The sequence below is a fragment of the Prionailurus viverrinus genome, chromosome C1, assembly GCF_022837055.1.
Source record: "Prionailurus viverrinus isolate Anna chromosome C1, UM_Priviv_1.0, whole genome shotgun sequence".
NCBI classification, from domain to species: Eukaryota; Metazoa; Chordata; class Mammalia; order Carnivora; family Felidae; genus Prionailurus; species Prionailurus viverrinus.
In genome coordinates, this window is record NC_062568.1 from 156,218,813 (window position 1) to 156,240,209 (window position 21,397).

Below are 21,397 nucleotides of genomic sequence, written 5' to 3' on the forward strand. Positions count from 1 at the left end.
TTTGTTACTGATCCTGGGGCACCTGGGTGGCTAAGTCGGTTGAGCACCCGACTTTGGCTCAGGTCATCATCTTGTGGTTCGCCAGTTCGAGTTCCACATTGGGCTCCCACTTCGGATCCTCTGTACCCTCTGCCTCTGCCCCTCCCCTGCCTGTGCTCACTTTCTCTCTTTCTCTCTCTCTCTCAAAAATAAAATAAACATTAAAGAAAATTATTTAAAAAATGTTATATTACTGATCCTTACTAGAATACCAATTACATGGTTTGTATATAGTAGATATTTATTGAATAAAAGGATGATGAGTGAATAAATGATTTTATTTTTTTTTTAAAGTTTATTTTGAGAGAGAGAGAGAGAGAGCATGCAAGCTGGGGAGGGGCAGAGAGAGAAGGAGAGAGAGAATCTCAAGGAGGCCCTTTGCTGTCAGCTGCTGTCGGCGTGGAGCCTGACTTGGGGATCTATCTCAGGAACCGTGAAATTGTGAACTAAGCTGAAATCAAGAGTCGGATGCTTAACTGCCACCCAGGTGCCCTAAAGTGGTTTATTTTAAATGAATAAGTAAAAAGATTTTTTTTTTCTGGCCAACTGTGTCAAAGAAGGTACAGTTGTTTATAGAAAATATTATTCCTTTGGTGGAGAAAATAAAATATTGCCTACTTCCACGATTAGGAAGAAGTTGTCATGACGATTTTTTTTTTCTATTTAGGGTTTTTTATTATACTTTTCTAACTTCTCCAAAATGTTTCCATCTTATAATAGTCTATAGTTAATATAAAATTCTTTATTTTTTTCTTCTTATTGGTCAGTGCTAAGAAGTGTACACAGTAAAAGAGATTCAATTGGATAAGTGATTTTAGAGATATACAATATTTTAAAGTTTATTTTTTCTAGTGATTTGAATTATTCCTAAAAATAGTGGTTATTGAAATTATATTCAATATGAAATTTGTTGAGTTTGATCATTTTTCTGAACTTTTCACTCTGCTAGTTTCTTCTTTTTTTTACCCTTGTCTCATTTCTTGTATATGTCTTAAGTCCTTTTAACATAATTTAAATTGATTTCTACACAGAGTAAGAAAAATTAAAATATTAATGATGTCCTTAGAAGATGACAGATTCTTTATAGAAAGATGATAACATGTAGAAAAGGTTTTCCTAATTTTTTTCCCCCCATTTTAGAGCTCCTCATCTGGGTAGAGAACTGGTGTGCAAAGAGAGTAAGAAAACGTTTAAAGCTACAATAGCCATGAGCCAGGAATTTCCCTTGGGAATTGAGTCGTAAGTGTGTTACAAACTATAAACGTTTATGAAAGAAACTGTGAAACCCTAAAGATTGTAATGATATTTGCATCTGAGTGTTGCATTTGATGCCTTTGAAATGAAAAAGCAAATAGCCATTGCTTTGATACTATGTCACCCTTATATACATTTTCTGGTTCACAAATTATTAACATTTTTACTACTTTAACCAGATACATTTTCAAATTGTTTTTAAATTATAAAAGTAGCAAATGAATATATGTTTATTGTAAAAAATCGAATAGCGTGGAAGTTTATAGAATAAAAATAACAGTTTACTTCTATTTCACTAATAGTTAATTGGTGAATAACTAGAGTATTTTTGTCTAGATTTTTCTGCGTGTTTTTGCATTCTTTATAAGCTTGAGGGATAGTTTACATTTTGTTCTGTGAGTTTTGCTTTATAATTTATTTTTTCTTTTTTTCTTTTAAAAAATTTTTTTTAATGTTTATTTAGTTTTGAAAGAGAGAGAGACTGAGTGTGAGGGAGGGAGGCACAGAGGGAGAGGGAGACACAGAATCAGAAGCAGGCTCCAGGCTATGAGCTGTCAGCACAGAGCCCAACGTAGGGTTTGAACTCATGAAGTGTGAGATCATGACCTGAGCCAAAGTCAGACACTTAACCGATTGAGCCACCCAGGCGCCCCAGTTTTGTTTGTTTGTTTGTTTATTTTATTTAAATCTTGTAATTATTTTTGAGAGAGAGAGAGACAGAGTGCAAGTAGGTGAGGAACAGAGAGAGAGGGAGACAGAATCAGAAGCAGGCTCCAGGTTCTGAGCTGTCAGCACAGAGCCCAACACAGGGCTCAAACCCATGAACCATGAGATCATGACCTGGGCCAAAGTCGGACACTTAACAGACTGAGCCACCCAGGCACCCCTTGTTTTTTGTTTTAAAAATGAGTGTACAGTAGGCAAGTTTAGAAGGGGGAAGGAACTAAGAAGGAAAAAAAAAATAGCCTGGGGCTTCAATTCATTCCTTACTACAAAGCTGTAATCAAGACAGTATGGTATTGGCACAAAAACGGACACACAGACCAATGGAATAGAATAGAGAACCCAGAATTGGACCCACAAATGTATGGCCAACTAATCTTTGACAAAGCAGGAAGGAGTGTCCAATGGAAAAAAGATGGTCTCTTTAGCAAATGATGCTGGGAGAATTGGACAGCAACACGCAGAAGATTGAAACTGGACCACTTTCTTATATCATATACAAAAGTAAACTCAAAATGGATGAAAGACCTAAATGTGAGACAGGAAATCATCAACACCCTAGAGGAGAAAACGGACTAACAGCCTCTGACCTCAGCTGTAGCAGTTTCTTGGTTGACATGTCTCCAAAGGCAAGGGAAATAAAAACAAAAATGAACTATTGGGACCTCATCAGGTTAAAAAGCTTCTGCACAGCAAAGGAAAGAATCAACACAACTGAAAGGCAACCAACAGAATTCGAGAAGGTATTTGCAAATGACCTATCAGATAAAGGGTTAGTATCAGAACCTACCAGTCTCAACACCTGAAAAACAAATAATCCAGTGAAGAAATGGGCAGAAGACATGAATAGATACTTTTCCAAAGAAGATACCCAGATGGCTAACAGACACATGAAAAGATGCTCAACATCCCGCATCATCAGGGAAATACAAGTCACAACCACTTTGAGATCCATCTCACACCGGTCAAAGTGGCTAAAATTAATGACTCAGGAAACAACAGATGTTGGCAAGGATGTGGAGAAACGGGAACCCTCTTGCACTGTTGGTAGGAATGCAAACTGGTGCAGCCACTCTAGAAAACAACGTGGAGATTCCTCAAAAAATTAAAAATAGAATTACCCTATGACCCAGCAATAGCAGTACTAGAATTTATCCAGAGGATACAGGAGTGCTGATTCATAGGGGCACCCTAATGTTTATAGCAGCGCTATCAACAATAGCCAAATAATTTGAAAGAGCCAGATGTCCATAAACTGATGAATGGGTAAAGAAGATGTGGTATATGTACACATACATATCTATCTACACACACACACACACACACACACACACACACACACATATACACACATATATGTATGTGTCTATACACACACACACACACACACACACACACACACACACACAAAACGGATCACTACTCGATGGTGAAAAAGAATGAAATCTTGCCATTTGCAACAATGTGGATGAAACTAGAGCGTATTATACTAAGTGAAATAAGGCAGTCAGAAAAAGATATATGTTTTCACTCATATGTGGGATTTGAGAAACTTAACAGAAGACCATAGGGGAAGGGAAGGAAAAATAAGTTACAAACGGAGAGAGAGGCAAACCATAAGAGGCTCTTAAATACAGAGAACAAACTGAGGGTTCATGGGGGTAGGGGGTTGGGGGAATGGGGAAAATGGGAGATGGGCATTAAGGAGGGCACTTATTGCGATGAACACTGGGTATTGTATGCAAGTGATGAATCATGGGAATCTACTCCCAAAGCCAGGAGCACACTGCATACACTGTATGTTAGCTAACTTGACAATGAATTATATTAAATAAATAATAAATAAAAATGAGTGTATCTCAGTATTTGCACAATAATTACATTTTTATGTCTTTTTCTTCTTTCCTTGGTATTTTGTAGTATTGATGTACTATCCTTTATTTTATTGTACCCCTACTGATAAGCATTTTGATTGTAGTTTTTCACCATTGTAAACAATACTGCAATGAACATCTTGATTATGTCCTTTCAAACCTGTACTTATCAGATGCTCATTTAAAAAAAAATCAGTTTGGAGAGATGGGTGGAATGGGAGAGGTGGGTCGATAGAGCTGACTGACAGAACTATAGCTTTAGCCTCCTCTCTAAAGTAAGGGGTAAGTTGAAGCCACAGGCTATTTTTTCCTTCTTACTTCCTTCCCCTTCTAAACTGGCCTAGTATATTAAAAAATAATTCTCATAGAAGAAAGAAAGAGTCATATTTTTTTACCAAGGATATACATGCCTCATACTCCTCAATAACCCAAATATAGAAAAATAGAATGACCTATGTATAGCCCTCAATCTATAGATCAGAGAGGGAGATTGATAGTTCCCAGATGTGGCAAGGGCATTAGCCATGCATACAAATCTGCATAATTCATCCTGTCTTGGATCCAGTTGACCCATAAAACTGGATATACCAGTTTTATGTTCTAATAAGGAAGAAAATGTGGCTAATTGTAATATGCTATCAATGTTAGGAGTTATCCCAATTTCACTGTTAATATGTGACAAAAAACAGGTACATTAGTATTTATAAAATGTGGTCATTATAACCATTCCTTCTGAAAAAAAGAAACATAGCATATAAAAGCCAGACAAAAAATTCATTCTAGAATATAACATAGGTCAAAGAACAGAAGAAAATTCCTTATAAATGCTATAGAAAAACGTAAAATGTACCTGGGTGGCTCAGTTGGTTGAGCGACCGACTTCGGCTCAGGTCATGATCTCACAGTTTGTGAGTTTGAGCCCTACATCGGGCTCTGTGCTGACAGCTGGGAGCCTGGAGCCTGCTTCTGATTCTATGTCTCCCTCACTCTCTGCCCCTCCCCCACTCATGCTCTGTCTCTCTCTCTCTGAAATAAATAAACATAAAAGAAATGAAAAAGAAAAACGTAAAAGGAATGTGAAATCAGTGAAATGGATCATTCTAAGAAGAGATGATAATAGAATGAAATAAAGACTATAAAGCTAAGGAAATAAATTAAGCACTAATAACACTGTTGCAAAATAAATACATTAGAAACAACAGTGAACACAGTAGATGTGGCTGGAAAATAAAATTCGATAGTTCGTAATGAATTTATGAAAAGAGATTAAAGGAATTGGAGAAGTAGCGTTTATGGAGGATAAAGAGGGTTCAACATAAGGATTATTGGTGATCCACTTATATAGAGAGCCTCCAAAATGTAAACAAAATAGTATTCAAAATAGGATAAAAGACGTTTTTTCTGTAAGGAAACCCTGAGTTTGTAACATAATATTATGTTCTAATGAGAAAAATCAGTAATGATTGTAACAATAATTATCCCAATTAGACTATTGGACTTCAGTTGTTGACAAATCCAAAAAAGAGGTTAAAAACCTGGCTTTACATTTTTTCACATCTCTGGCATTTTGGAGACAAAGAAAGTGTGATCAGGTAGTGTATCTGGCTAAGATGTCATTTACATATCAAGGCAGTTGAAGAAAACACAGAAGAATTCAAGAAATATAGCAGCCATGGGTCCACTTTGAAAGAAAAACACTATTACTAGGGGCCCCTGGGTGGCTCAGTCGGTTGGTTAAGCATCCGACTTCAGCTCAGGTCATGATTTCACCATTTGTGAGTTCAAGCCCCACATCGGGCTCTGTGTTGACAGCTCAGAGCCTGGAGCCTTGTTTGGATTTTGTGTGTGTCTCTCTCTCTGCCTCTCCCCCACTCACACTCTGTCTCTCAAAAATAAAAATAAACATTAAAAAAATTTTTAAAAAGGAAAACACTACTACTTAAAAATGAAATCCATCCAACCAAAAGATGAAAGGAGAAGTTCTAGTTAATGACTAGTGTAATACTGAATCCTGGGAGACATCATGAAATTGTAATTCAGAGGGAAAGAAGCATAAGCTGAAATTTTATGCCAGCTAGATTGCCCTCTAGCAAAACAGAACACTCATTTATGAAATCTGCAAGAAATCAAGGAATACTAAGCACATAAGAGCCCATCACACATAAAGAATTGACAGTGAAATACAGCCACTCAAACAGTGAGGCTAAGTAAAGAACTCAGGAAAGTGTAGACTTCAGAAAGAACATGGGTGTAAGCCTTGAGTTCATTTAAGTATAGATCTAAAGTCAAACAGTGTGGAAATTGTGGCTTCACATTCAAATGTAGAAGTTGTGAACTTTGACAATAGAAAGAATAATAAAGAGTCATGAGGATGAAGGAGGTGACATTTCCTCATCCTTAACATCTAGAAGTTAATACTGTCTGAGTTTGATGCATATAGTTATAAAACAACATAAGGACACAAATCAATTTGAAAAATGATAACATTTTTTTCTCCTTCCATTTTTCAGATTATTGAATGTTTTGGAAGTAATAGCTCCCTTCAAGCACTTTAACAAGCTTAGAGAATTTGTTCAGATGAAGCTTCCTCCAGGCTTTCCTGTAAAACTAGGTAAGAGAAAAATTTACATTTCCTAATAGGTAATTTCATTGCCTATTAGAAACATGGAACTGTTTACTAACATTTAATAAGAAATGTGCTTTTGAAGGAAAATGATTTCCTAGTTGCTTATGTTTTTATAGTTTTTCTGTGATGATACGGATTGAGATTCATGTTTTCAACTATATAAAGTGCCCAGTGCATTTCTAATTCTACTGGATTTAACTTACATATAAGGGATATGTGAGTATTTCATACAATGGGGTGCAGGTAAACTTACAATGCACTGTGATAATGTTTTTAACGTGGAAATAGGGAGACTGGATTTTAGCCCTAAGTTTTAGCAGACTCTTGAGTTTCTGAACAGTGGGGATGTTTCTGGGATCAGCAGTCGGTATTCATGGGTAAAGTAATCCTCATTTTTCAGTCTTAAATGTTTAAACTTAATTTCATCTTAAGCACGATCTTTAAAAATAGTAAACTCCCATTTTGTATGCAATAGTAGTGCATATTTAACTATTTAAGTATATCAGAAAACTGGGAACAAGAGACTGTTAAAAGTTTCTTTAGGAGTTTAGACTTATATTTAGCATTAAGCTTCAGGAGAACCTTTCATACCACCCATTTTATGTTTGGATGGCATTAATATGCCAGCAGATATTTAATCAGTGCTTGCTATGTGCCAGATGCTTTTCTAGGGGTTAGAGACAGCAAAGTCTCTCTTAGTGTTTGCATTCCAGTGGGAGAGAAAAATAATATATAATAAATATAACCTTTATATAATCCCTCAGATATATTTTATTTTTTTATTCAACATTACTGAAACCACATTTCACAATAATTAGGCCAAAATGCTTTTCTCTCAGAAATAATGCTTTAATTCCTAAAAACATAACCTTCTCAACTTTCCCAACCTGGAAGTAAGCATTTTGAGGGTTAAAATGGATTTTAAAGCATGTTTTCAAAATGTCATTATGATTCCCTTTGTGATGAAAAATCACTGGGAACCCAGTATCTACTTGAAGAAACCAGTGATAAGACCTTAGGCAGAAATGATTTGAAAATTAAAGTGATCAAGAGATGTGTGTTTGAGCTGTGGGTAGGGATCATTATGTGAGCATTTCTGCTTAAAATCCCACTGTAATTTTCTATAGCCAGAAAATAGTTGAAGCAATGGACTCCCTTGTAGGTGCTGTATTTAAAGAGGCACAGTGACAAACTAAAGTAGTGGCAGGTTGAATATATGACAGTTTCAAACTATCCCTGCATTCACATCTATTTAAGTCCCAAACCCCAAATGCCCACAATACAATATAGACTTGTATGCAAAAGAAAAATCTGATTATGTGAAAAGGAAAAAAGAGTCTGCAATACTTCTTTGCAGGCATTTCTCTGTTTAGAACCACATTCTTAACAAGGAATTGACAATCTTTTGCTTGTATACTTAAAGTTTTCAGGAATTTGCTTACCTTTCTCTCTTTTGTCTTTTTGTCCCTCTTTTGCATTAATCCTATGAAACTCTGGTCCTGGGTCTGGGTCCTGGGTTTCTGTGTTCAGTCTAAAAAATACAATTGAGGGGGAAAATTATAAAAAATTTAGAAATTGTTGTTAAGACAATTGTATGTTTTCAAAATCAGCCAAAGCTTTAAATCTTTTTATTCTCCTTCCATTTTGCTCAAAGGCTAAATTTGAACCTCTTTTCACCAGTTCCATTCTTCTTCCACGATTTCCTCCCATAGTCTAAGCAGATGATTTTTGCTTCCTTTGTTCCAAAAAAAGACAATCACGGGGGCACCTGGGTGGTTCAGTCCATTGAGCATCCAACTCTTGATTTCGACTCAGGTCATGATCCCAGGATTGTGAGATCGAGCCCCACATCAGGCTCCACACTGAGCATGGAGCCTACTTAAGATTCTCTCTCCCTCTGCCTGTCTCCCCGACTTGCATTCTCTCTCTTTGTCTCTAAAATAATAATAATAAAAAGAAGCTTGCTTCAAAAAAAGATGATCTGAAACAATACCTCCCTATTACTCACCACTCCCCATACAGACTTTTTTTTTGCTGCAAGTCCCATCTTTTCCTTTATCTTTCCTGTCTCAGTGGAAGTGGTGCCTCTCTTTTTAGCTTGAATAATCTCTCCATTTGTACTATGGATCTGTTTTCCTCCCATCTCTTTTAAAAAGCTTGCTCTATCAATCTCCCCCTATTTCTCTTTTATATTCAGACTCTCTTCTTTACTGCTTTTTCTCTCTTAGCTGTTAGACTTTGTTCAGATCTATCTCCTTTTAAGATTCAACCAATTGGGGCGCCTGGGTGGCATAATAGGTTAGGCATCGGACTTCAGCTCAGGTCATGATCTCACGGTTTGTGACTTCGAGTCCCACATCGGGTGAGCACTTTGAGCCCAGCTTCAGGCTCCGTGCTTGGGATTCTCTCTCTCTCTCTGCCCCTTGCTCATTTGTGCCATTTCTCTCTCTCAAAAATAAATTAATGACAGAAAAGAGAAAAGAAAAGAAAAAAAAATTTCAACCAACTAAGTAAAATATAAAACAAACCCTTGAACTGTGTCGTACCCAGCACTTGCCTTTAATCTTTGCTTTTCATAGCTAGGCTACTTGAAAGTCTACTTTTTATCTCCATGGTTACTTTCTACTTATAGTTATATTGTAAATGGGAGAAGGTGAAGGGACATAAAGGGAGGCAAAGTTTTTCTACTTCACTTGAACTGCTAAAATGATGACACCAGGAGACTATGATAAGTTAGTTATATATAATCAGTACCTGGCTGAAGAAGCCATATACAAAGAGAAGAATCACCTCAGTCTTTTTCTTCATCTTCACACGAATGTCCTTGCTGTATGTCTTCACACTTTACCATGTTGTAAGGACACTTGCCATATTGGATTCGGGACCACTCTAATGACTTTTAACTTGATTACCTCTGCAAATTGTAGACCTTGTCTCCAAAAATGGTCACATTCTGAGATAGTAGGAGTTAGGACTGGAACACAGATTTTTGGAGGGGAAAGAATTCGATGCACAGCAATAGCCAAAGCAATTTTGAAAAGAATAAAGTATGAGTAATTAGTCTACTCAATTTCAATATTTATTATATAGCTATAGTAACCAAGACTGTGTTGTATTGGCTGAGGGATAAATATATAAATCAACTTAACAGAACAAAGAATCCAGAGATAGACCCTCATAAATATGCACAACTGATTTTTTATAAAGATGCAATAGCAGTTCAATGGAGGAAAGCTACCCTTCTCAACAAATGATGCAGGAGCAATTGGACATCCAAAGGAAAAACGGAAACCTCCACCTGAGTCCTGTAGTTATATAAAAATTAACTGAAAATGGACCAGAGATTGAATTAAAATGTAAAATGTAAAACTGTAAAACTGTAAAACTTCTGGGAAATAAACAGAAAACACCTTACAGATATAGGTTTAAACAAAGAGTTCTTAGACTTCATACCACAAGTATGAGCCATAGAAAGAAAAATCAATGAATCGGACTTTATCAAAAGTAAAGCCTGTTTGCTCTGTGAAATACCCAGTTAAAAGAAAGAAAACACAAGAACTTTTAAGACTCATCAGTAACAAGCCAATTACAAAAAGGCAAAAGACACAGACATTTCATCCAAGAGGATATATGAACGGAAAACAAGTGCATGAACAACGTTCAGTATTATTAGCCATTGGGGAAATGCAAATTAAAATTAAGTATCACTTTACATACCTAACAGAATGGCTAAAATAAAACATGTGACAACACCAAATGTTTGTGCAGAGGTGGAAAAGCTGGATCACTCCTTACGGGTTGAATTGATTGTAAAAGCCCCAACTAGAAACAACCCGGCAGCTCACTGCAGGTTTTTTTGATCTCTTCCACTCTTACTATGTTTATTATTGATATTTATATTGTTAAATCTAGTGAATGCTTTTCTGTTATCCTTCTTAATCTCTCCAGGATCTGTAGCGTTCTATTTTTGTAGAGTCCCGTCTGAATGAATGATAGTTTTTCTTCAGATTTCCTCTGACTTGATAGAATTCTCTCTTGATTTTCTTCCTGCCTGTCTGGCTGCTGCTTCTGGAGCACATCTCTCCTTTTACTCTTGTCACCTTACATTATATTCTCATTGCATCTGCTAAAACATAAGCCAAAGCATGTTACTACTCTGCTGACAAACTTTCATTGGTTTCCCATTTCCTGGAGAGTAAAAGCCAAAGACTTTTTCTGGACCTCAAACCCACTTGATCTAGGTCCCTGTTTCTCCTCTAACCTCATCTCCTCCTCATCTTCCCCTCATTGGTCTCTTAGCTGTTCCCAGGATACACCAGACACTTTCTTTTTTAGGGCTTTTGGGCTTGTTCCCTCTACTTGGGGTTTTTCCCCCTCTAGACAACTAACTGTATGGTTCATACCTCAGGTCTTTGGTGAAAGGTCTAGAACTCTTACCCCAATTATTCCAATTCTGATGGGATTTTTTTAATCACATATATTTAAGCGATGGATTGTAGTTAGTGTTTTAAAACAAAAGGGACTAATATATTTCTTTTGTATTAGAATGATAATAAATCAGCTCAGATTAAGAATAGCATATGCTATAATAAGAAGAAAAGATGCCAGAATGCAAAAAGCACAAATGTTTCTGTCTCTTTGCCCCAAGTAAAAGATAAAAAGACCAGTGGAGTCTGGCATTACAGTTTTAAGACTGGGAAGCAATGGGAACTTGTGTTTTTGGTGTGATTCTTGATGCCTTGGTGTGTTTCTCTTTTCACCAATAGAAACCCTTCTCCAAACTAGACACACTCACTATTAGACATATTTTAGGATTTATCAGTTCCTTGAATAATGCTTTTTTACATTTGAAGGAGTATGGATATCTCTAATAGTATTTACGGTGTATAAATAGATGATCACTTTATTTTACGATGTTATCATTGATCGTCCTCTCTAGATATTCCCGTGTTTCCTACGATCACAGCCACTGTGACTTTTCAGGAGTTTCGATACGATGAATTTGATGGCTCCATCTTTACTATACCTGATGACTATAAGGAAGACCCAAGCCGTTTTCCTGATCTTTAACTGACATGGAAAATGATGTCATCTGACCAAGGAAAGCAAGAGAATACAGAGACCCCAGAAGTGAATCCAAATAGAAGGGACAAATATTCAGCGGAGAAAAGGGAATTACATTGAATCGACACATCAGTAAAATGATATGATGAAATGGGCCTTTAAAAAGAATTTCAGCAAGTTTCCTGATGTGCCATTTTCAGTCTTTTTAAAAATATACATATTATAAGTGTATTAGTTTGACACCTTAATGACCCTGAGTACTTCTTATGTAAAACAGCTCTAAGTGCTGTGATTTGTTTTTAAAGATTTTTACACTTCTTGTTGAAATATATATGCATATAAATATATCTATATCTAAAACACTCCTGGACCATTAACATAAATTAAATGTCTTAAGAGATATGAAGCCCTTTTAAACTTGTCATCTTATATTCAAGGTGATATTTATAAATACTCCTTCAAGCTTTGTTTTCATAAAATGTAAACTATGTAACATTATGTATAGTTCAGTAATTTGAATGTTTGTTCAATATAATGAACTAGAAGGAATGCAGTTTTCTGTAGATGAATGAACCAAATGGTAACCATTAAACAATTGCATTTATATGTTGCAATACATTTCAGAAGGAGCGTTCACTCTGCAGGGAATAAGGTACCTCCTTTAGCACCTTAGTGCAATTCATCGTGGTGCTATTTGTTTTTACCTGAATTCTTTCTTCAATGGAAAATGTTTGTTACTAATCTTCCTTTCATAGAACCTCAATTTTTTTTTCTAAACTTGAGTTTAAAAGTCCTTTTTGTGTTCATGATAAGGTTGTGGTTAGCATGCTTAAAGATACTCCTCTTCCAAATCTCAGCACTTTAAAAATACTCCACAAATTTTTAAACTTGCTTCCAAATAACTGCACATCATTCTGATTATTTTGTTTTTAATGGAACATGGATGCATTCGTGTCAGTTTTAAAAAAACAACCCACATATTTTGGACGTCCCTACATATTTAATGCTTTCAAAGTAAGGTAAAAACATTTTATATGCTAACAATATTTGTTACAAGCTAAATTCCAGAAATGTACACAGGATCGACAATTCCTACTGTTTATTTTTTTAAGTCACAAGAAAATATTTATTGATTTTAATTAATCTCCGAAGTGAAATCATGCGTTACTCATTTTTGCATTTAAAATTTTTCATATTTATTCCAAGATGGTTTGAAGGTCCAAGAATGAAAATAAATTAGGGAGAATAATGTATTACAGTCATAAAATGTTATGCTGTATTAAAGAGCTTAAAGAAATGTTTTTTAAATGTGTACTGATAAATGTGTCAGAATGCATCTGTCAAATTTTGTAGAATGACCAAATAGTTTAAACTTTTTCCAGGATTTTAACTAATTTGAATGAATTTAGAGACTTTTATTGAAGAGGTGATTTATTTAAAAATCCAAAGCATCAACCATAAGAAAATTTTATAATAAACATCTTTAAAGCTGCATCTTCCATGCTGAAACATACTACATTGCATATGTTGACATTTTATTAAATACATTTTATAATGAAGTAATCATAGTTAAAAATTCAAAGACCAATTACTACCTTGTGTGGGTCTGTTGAATTTTGTGGAAAAAGTTGGTAAACCCAGATTAGGTTTATTGAATAGAAGTTGATCCCTATTATTTTGGGAATGCTTGTTGATCAAGTGACTTGGAGATTGAATTATCCTGTCGGTGATTATATGAGGTGTGAGACACTGAACAGCAGTGGGCACTGTTGCTTTTAGGCTCCCTCGCTTTGTGGGAATATGATATGCTTCAGGAGTAGACTGCAGATTTTTTCATACCTACAGACAACTTAGTGGATAAGAAACATGGTAAATTGCAGCTTGGGATTTATCAAGCTCCTAAAGGCTGTGAATATTTTGCTGGGGTACACTGGAGGTAGGAAGACTACTGAAAACTTTTGCACTTGGATTTTGTTTTTAACTCTTATCTTCTTCTTTCATAAAGAATAGTAGATTATCCATTCCAAATTTTTTTTTTTTTTTTTTTTTACTCTCTCATAGAAGCTTATTTAAAAGTTCAGTGGGTGATGGGCACCCATATTAAGGAGAGCACTTGTTGTGATGAACACTGGATGTTATATATGTGATAAATCACTAAATTCTCCTTCTGAAACCAATACTACACTGTATGTTAACTAACATGAATTTAAATAAAAATAAAATTAAAAAGTTCAAATTTAATGAAGCAATCAGGAAAGACTTTGTTTAAGAATTCTTCAGTCTTTGTTAAGAATCCCCAGTCTTTCAGGGATCAGCCCCTCTGGGTTGATCCAGGTTTTAAAAGGGCAACCTACTATCTCCCATTCTGGGTGGGATACGAGCCTACATATCTGTATTATGTATTATCACTCCACCAAAATGTCTTTTATCTGATCACAGAGGGCAAGCAAATGTATCTCTTATGATGGTGAAAACAAGGAGTTAATTAATGCAAATAAACTTTTCACAATATTAGACTTTTCAAAATGTGCCTTTTAATCCAGTTAATGAAGCTATGTATGCTGTGTTTCAAGTAAGTAGATCAAAAAACCATATATTTTGATAATCTCACGTGAAAATCTAGATTTTGTGTTGATTTGTTTATTTAAGTCTGTAAAATTCTATATACCTTCCAACTGTGACTGAAGAAACTGTTTAAACTTGGGAGACTGTAAAATGGTCACCTGACATGGCCCTTTACAAGTGCTCAATATTCCTGCCACCTAGTACAGAATCAGGGGAGATAGGATTCTTGTCTTCAAGAAAATTGTTCCCTAGAGACAATTTGCCTCTGTGTGTAGTCATTTGTATACAGAGAATTGTCACACGGCACACAGGGAAGCATAAAGCAGATGCTGTGATTATGGGGAGGCAGGTCCATACAGTGGTCTGGAAATGAACGCATTTTCAAAGAAGCCGATAGCAGCTGTAGCCAAAGAACTACCAACGGCTGACCCTTGAACACACAGGGGTTAGCGGTGTCAACCTCCCCCCCCTTCCCCCGCAGTCAAAAATCCATGTAACTTTTGATTCCCCCCCGCCCCCCCACATTTAATTACTAACAGCCTACTGTTGACTGGAAGGCTTACTGACTAAGAGGTGATTAACAAACATTTTGTTCATTATATATATTATATATTCTTGAAACAAAGCTAGAGAAAAACATTAAGAAAATGATGAGAAAATATACAGTACTGTGCTATATTTATCAAAAAATCTGCATATAAGTGCAGCTGTACAGTTCACACCCATGTTAAGTGTCAACTATAGTTTCTTTCTCCTGCTTAGAACTGGTGTTGTGCCCCACTCAAAAATGGGTTTTCCTGGTGGTGTTCATGTACAGTTTGTTATTTACACCTTGGGGGATGGTGGTAAATGATTGTTTTAGTGAGCCTAGTCTTTCAAATTGAGAATTAGTGAGTAGCACGGGGCACAGTATGTCTCTACTGTTAACTCTAGCAAAAGGTACCTTAACCATGTTTTCAGAATCAACAAAATGCATCCTTACCAAACTTGTTATATTTGAAATTAGGAAGTTTCAAAGACGACTGATGGTGAAACTTGCCCCAGAGATAATTGGACAGGAAGTGTTAGACACTTGTAAAGACAACAAAATTCAACTTGGTAAAAGCCCATCATTTGTATACTATGAATTAGCAGAAACTGCCTTTGCAAAGCATTTTATGTCAGAAATCTGTGGCAATAGTATGTCCTAGTCAAACCATCTCAAGTATTAACATATTTTTCGGATCATGTGATCCTTCTTATAGTACTATCCAGTGAACTTAAAAAAAATTTTTTTAAAGGGTATCACATTGTAACTGTGTGTGTGTGTGTGTGTGTGTAATGTTTATCTTGAGACAGAGAACAGGGGAGGTGCCGGAAGAGAGAAAGAGAATCTCAAGCAGGCTCCGTGCTGTCAGTGCTGAGCCCAAGGTGGAGCTTGAACTCATGAACCATGAGATCATGACCTGAGCTGAAATCAAGAGCTGTTGGCTCAACTGAGCCACCCAGCCATCCCTCCAATGATGAACTTTTAAAACTGTTACAGCTCAGTTTAGAATAGTGCTTTCAGCCACAATGGCACCTATGGTACACAAAATTAGAATTTCACGCTGGCCACAGCACCTATAAATACTGAAATAAAATCTCTTAAAGGCTTTAAAGAAAGGTACTTGGCAATCCTTCCTGAATTTGATCATGCTTTGCAGGTGAAAACAAGGTAGAACCTGAGTGTAATGTAAAAACAAACCATCACTTATATCATCTGTACCTCTCATAGAGTTCTTGGTCACTAATGGTGGCTAACAATGACTGGCTTTAGTATTTTAAATAATGAATGTGGGTGGCGTGGGAATTTCAGAGGACAGGACAGAAGCAGAAATTCCGTAGTTTATATACATTGTGGCTTCTCAGCTGGCCCCTTTGGGATGATGAGGCAGTAGCTGGACCTACAATTGCCTCACCTTCCCCTAGATCCTCCTTCAGCTTCTCAGACTATCAGCCAGGACAGTGAAGGGTCCTAGTTTCTGCAGGACACCCCTGCCACTGAGGTCAGAAGCAAACAAGACCTGATGGACCTAAGTTTCAGCCCACCCTTGTGGGCTCTGGCTCCTGTGTGTGGTTCCATCTTACTCCTACTCCTCCCAACTATCCAACTTCCACTGTAGACTGCCAGTGGGGCTTTAATCTCCAGCATTGCAAAGACAAACACCTTTGAGACTCCTTAACCAGCCCTCAAAATTAAGGTCAAATCTCTGTTAAGAAAGGTTGCTTCCAGTGATTCTGCTCCTCTGAACACCGATAAGAAAAAACATTCTTAACCTATATGATACTTGTCTTCTGAAACTTGATACTTAAGCAAATTTTAACTTTTCACAGTGAATGAAAAAAGGCAGTTTTTACACCTGGTATATTGATAGCATTGTATCCTAACTGAAAAGTAATATTAAGCATCATTTGGATCATCCCATTCTTTGTGACCCTACTAGACCTTTAATTTCTATGTACAAATCATACATTAGCTAACCAGCTTTTTAAAAAAAGGACATCCTTTAAAAAAGGACTAATTTTAATGACGTGACCTGGGAAAATAGCCTTCACAACAGAAGACTTTTAAAAGAACGTGAACATCACTTCCCTGATTTTTGTAAGGACAGAATTAAAAAAAAAAAATAGTTCTATCAGATCCTTTCTCTGTGAATTCTTTGATTACCAATAACATCTACTATTACACTTTAAGTATATTCTTTAGAATATTCCCACTGGTAAATTAGCATGGTTCACATATGAATTATTTTGCTAAAGAATGTCTAAATGTATTTCACATAGACTTCGACATAAAATGAAAACGGCATTCAAAATAAAACTGAATAAAGCAATCTCAAACATCTACAACTCCAGATTAGTCTCATTTAGAAAAGCTGCTTGTGTCAATGAAGCCTTAGTGATAGACATACTCTTAAAAGTACCAGTAACATTTGTCACATTGATAGCTAAAATAAACACAATTACTGTACCTGATCACAGAGAAGTATTTTAGAACAGGGATGAAATTCATTAGCTTAGATTTGAGGCAAAAGAACAGAAATCTTAATTCCAGCTTGAAAGGTCTATCTTCAAACAGCATGCCCTCCCACCACATCCCAAGTACATAATCTGGTGCCCAACTGGAGAAACTAGTATTGGTTTTGCTAGAGGGAAAGTTGGCTTGTGCCTGCTGATACTCACCACAGAACCTTAGTCAATTCTAAGATGCAACACCAAGGTTAAAGAAAATTAGTTTTTTACTGTTCCAGTGAAAGCCTAGTTTGATTTCCCCAAGTACCTAACATTTTCCTATGCTCCACATAATAGGTTATCTCTACCAGGAAGGTGATCCAAAATCCGGTCACAAAAAGAAAAACATAGCCTTCTCAAAGCCTTATCTCCACACAATTTATCTTAGAGCTTCTGCTAAAACATTATCCCAAACTAATTATTGCATAGTTTTGAAAAGCTCCATAATCAAATGGCAGGTACCATTTACTGACCCAGGCATATTTTTTTTCTAACTACCAAAATGCATGGCAAAAACCCTCATTTTAGACAGGAAAATTAAGAAACAGGTCTCCCACCTGGTGAATGAAACCAAAGTAAGAATGGACTCTCATATAGCCTACTACTACTCATTCACTCCTCAAGGATTGAAGTAAATAAATAGGACAAACATTTTTCTAACAAAACCACCTTTATTTTTAAATCATTTTTACTACCAAATACAGAACATAACTCAGCGTGGAGGCAGTATTCACTTGATTTCAACTGATTATGTGGTAAAGGGTTGTGTCCCAGTGCAACCCTACCTTTGTGCATAAAATGTTCACTGAAGAATAACCTAGAAGTGTGGATTCCCTTCACTGTTAGAATCTTAAGTCAATGGCACGATTTTAAAGCCAAAAATTTCTTAACTGCTTTTGAAAAGTTAGTATATTTGTTTGTATTCAGAGATTACAAGTGAGGAAACAGGTTTTACTATTAGGTTTAATCACATGAAACTGCCAATATTTTACTTGTTTTTTGACTTACAAAAATGGCAATGTCATATGGTTCAACCCTTACTAAAAAAGTTTTCGAAAGTTTAAACAAATGTCATTTGTCTGCAACTTTGTGTTTAAAAAACGCAATGGGACCATTACTAGAACTTTTTACTCACTATAGACAAAATTCCTTTGATAAAATCTTTAAAAAGTTACTTACTACAAACTGTAAAAACAATGCTGCTTTTCTATATGGCATTTTAAAAGTTAAAAAAAATTATACTCAAACTTGCATAAAAGCTACAATTCCAAGTCTCATTTTCTCCTTAATGCCAGCCAAACACTACTCATTTCATAACTGAATAAATATACTATTTAGTATTTTACAGTAGATACATACCATTGACAGTTTCTATACTATTCCAGAAAAGGCAAATATTTATATTTCACTGAAAATATAAATTTACTAGATATAGGTGGGATCATTTATCCTAAAGTTAACTGCTTTACTCAACCCCATTCCTACGCCCAGAATATGAGAAATAAAATTACACTAAGACTGTTTTAGATAGAAATAAAACCAACTTTGACAATTCTGATGGCAACTAATCGCTACACTGACGGATTTCATCTCATTACTGTATTTCAATATGTGGACTGAAAGGGGAAAGAACTTGATTTGTAAAATGAATGAGGTAAATGTCATACATTCAACAGTGTAAATAAATACAAATACAGTTTTACAGGAACATGAACATGAGTTTAAGGGTTTTATTATCAAAGTCTTGTAAAACAATTTCAGAAACTGTACATCAACATGGCACAGACTGTAGCCTACTTTTGTTTTTACTGCACAAAAGTGAAGCTTGAAACTCCTGTAACTAAGAAAACAGTTGCCTAACTACTTTGCATTTAACATGGAATCACTGTGTGCATAAGATTACTACTGCAGTAACAGTAACACAAATTTATTGGTTTTATACAACTTGAGATCAAATAAAAAGTACATTATCAAGTAGATTTGTCTTATTTTAAAAGCATATGAAGGTCAATTTAAAATGCACTACCCTCTTTTTCCAACACTGAGATTAAAACAAATTAATGAAAGAGTGGAAAAGTGAAAATCAAGACAAGAGAGAACTTTTCTCTTACAGATGGACTCAGGATAGGCAGAAGCTTTCACTGATGTAGACGTGGAATAAATTATTTCAGGAAAAAAAAATTCCCAAACACCTTATGAAAAAGTATACAACTCTACTTCAAAATATGCTATTTACTCACTGCCAAAGACAGTTTCATTTGAAATCTTGTTTCTGTCATTAAAGCCTAATCAGCCATCAAAAAAGGTTAGTGCATATATAACCTTTCAAAGTTAAACAAAAGCCACAAAAATTTAGCCGCAAGGCTTAAAGGATTATCTATTTCAAATGTTCATTTTCAGGTGTAACTGTAAGAATGTTAATTTGTCATGTCAACAAACAAGACCATAAGTAGATCCATCATGTTGGAGGATTTTAATGACATTTAGGATATTCCTGCCACAATAACATGCAATCAGTGCATTCCCTACATGGCTCTATTACGGCAATGAATCAAATTCTAGAAATACTATAAGTGAACTTACTTATAATAAAGGAGATCATACAACATAAACAATCCATGCCTGCTGTAGATGCATGCAGCTTTTCATTTTTGTTATGAAGCAGCACCAGAATAGTAAAACTGCTTGGATACTCAATCGGATTTCACCATGTCAAGAATTGGTTACTCATGTGTCATTTTCTAAAAGCTTTTGGATGTAAATAACTAATATCAATATCAGGAGCTTTATAACCATTTATAACTCAGAGCTGTATACATCTAGGTTTGAGATGAACAAATACAGCATTAAGAAATCACACAAAGGAATGACACTGATGCATGTATACAGTTGGATTCCCATGGAGGCAATATTCAGTCACTCATATCCATGTCTTCTTCATGATGATCATCCCCATTCACTTTGGATTCTCTTAGTGAATCACCAGTTCCCTTTTCCACAGAACATTCTTTTGTTTTAGGGGAACTTGGTTCTGTTGGCTTCTTCTCCTCTTTTTTCTCTTTCTCGCTGTCATACCCTTGTTCCTCTTCATCGTAATCCCGTGTAACCTGCTTTGCCAAGGAGAATAAAAAAAGTAAACGTCTTCACAGAAAAACCACTTCTTAAAATTACCAGCACTACCCTAAGTATCAAAGTAAATTAGTTTGGAAACATACTTTCACATCTTTATCACTCTCTGATTTTCTTTCCCGATCCTTTTCCTTATCTTTACTTTTCTTCTTCTTGCTTGTTGAACGTTCTCTTTCATCTCTGCTTCTTTCTTTGTCTTTATCTTTCTTCTTCTCCTTTTTATGTCTAGGACGACAGTAAAAAATTCTCAAAAAAGATCCTTTAAAGGAACCACTCAAGAAGTTTCACCCTTAAGTGTAGCAGTAAGTTTAAACTTCTTCAGATGGTGAGCCTGACCCAAATTCATACGACACGAAGAACAAAGATCCAATTTCAAAATACCGGATACAAGCTGTGCACAACTAATACAGGCAAGAGGACTGGAAGCGGGTTACAGGTCTAAACGCTCACTCCCAAATACTGTTTATTAGAACACAGTCTCAAGCATGGAGGGAATGAATACATCAGCATGTTCTTAAGCACTTTAATTCCTGAAAAGGAAGGAAAAGTCTAGAATTGTAAAAATAAAAACAGTTTCTGAAATATAGAGAAGTACAGATCCCTATGACTAATATTCTTACCTCCTAGGGGATGGTGAGCGAGACAATTTTCTTTTAGGTGACCTAGGCTTTTTAGGAGATCTTGTGCCACTCCTACTTCGTCGTCGTCGTCTCTCTCTAGAAACACAAATGTGCAAACTAGACTTTAAAATACAGTATTATCTAAAATATGCAGGCATTGGGGCGCCTGGGTGGCGCAGTCGGTTAAGCGTCCGACTTCAGCCAGGTCACCATCTCGCGGTCTGTGAGTTCGAGCCCCGCGTCGGGGTCTGGGCTGATGGCTCAGAGCCTGGAGCCTGTTTCCGATTCTGTGTCTCCCTCTCTCTCTGCCCCTCCCCAGTTCATGCTCTGTCTCTCTCTGTCCCAAAAATAAATAAACGTTGAAAAAAAAAAATTAAAAAAAAAATAAATATGCAGGCACATCATAGCAGATGTGCCCATGAGAGAGCTCCACTATGAACTCCTACAAGTTTCTGGTAATGAAAAATCCA

At 36.0% G+C, this 21,397-nt stretch overlaps 2 protein-coding genes across 10 annotated transcripts in view; one reads left to right on the forward strand and one right to left on the reverse strand.

The window, feature by feature from the left end:
• Positions 1–14,094, forward strand: part of ANKRD13C (ankyrin repeat domain 13C) — a 92,201-nt gene extending 78,107 nt beyond the window's left edge. Inside the window, exons 11-13 of one of the 2 annotated variants that reach the window (XM_047871001.1) lie at positions 1,180–1,278; positions 6,401–6,501; positions 11,456–14,094. In XM_047871001.1, coding sequence (XP_047726957.1) covers positions 1,180–1,278; positions 6,401–6,501; positions 11,456–11,586 — 331 coding nt within the window. In that variant the 3' untranslated portion in view covers positions 11,587–14,094. The remainder of the gene's footprint in view (positions 1–1,179; positions 1,279–6,400; positions 6,502–11,455) is intronic. The other variant, XM_047871003.1, reaches the window with a different exon arrangement.
• A 4,800-nt stretch (positions 14,095–18,894) lies between these two features.
• Positions 18,895–21,397, reverse strand: part of SRSF11 (serine and arginine rich splicing factor 11) — a 44,627-nt gene continuing 42,124 nt past the window's right edge. For 5 of the 8 annotated variants that reach the window (XM_047871008.1, XM_047871009.1, XM_047871005.1 and 2 more), the window contains 3 exons: positions 20,928–21,044; positions 20,394–20,532; positions 18,895–20,288 (listed from right to left, as the gene is read on the reverse strand). In XM_047871008.1, coding sequence (XP_047726964.1) covers positions 20,091–20,288; positions 20,394–20,532; positions 20,928–21,044 — 454 coding nt within the window. In that variant the 3' untranslated portion in view covers positions 18,895–20,090. The remainder of the gene's footprint in view (positions 20,289–20,393; positions 20,533–20,927; positions 21,045–21,397) is intronic. The other 3 variants (XM_047871007.1, XM_047871006.1, XM_047871004.1) reach the window with 3 other exon arrangements.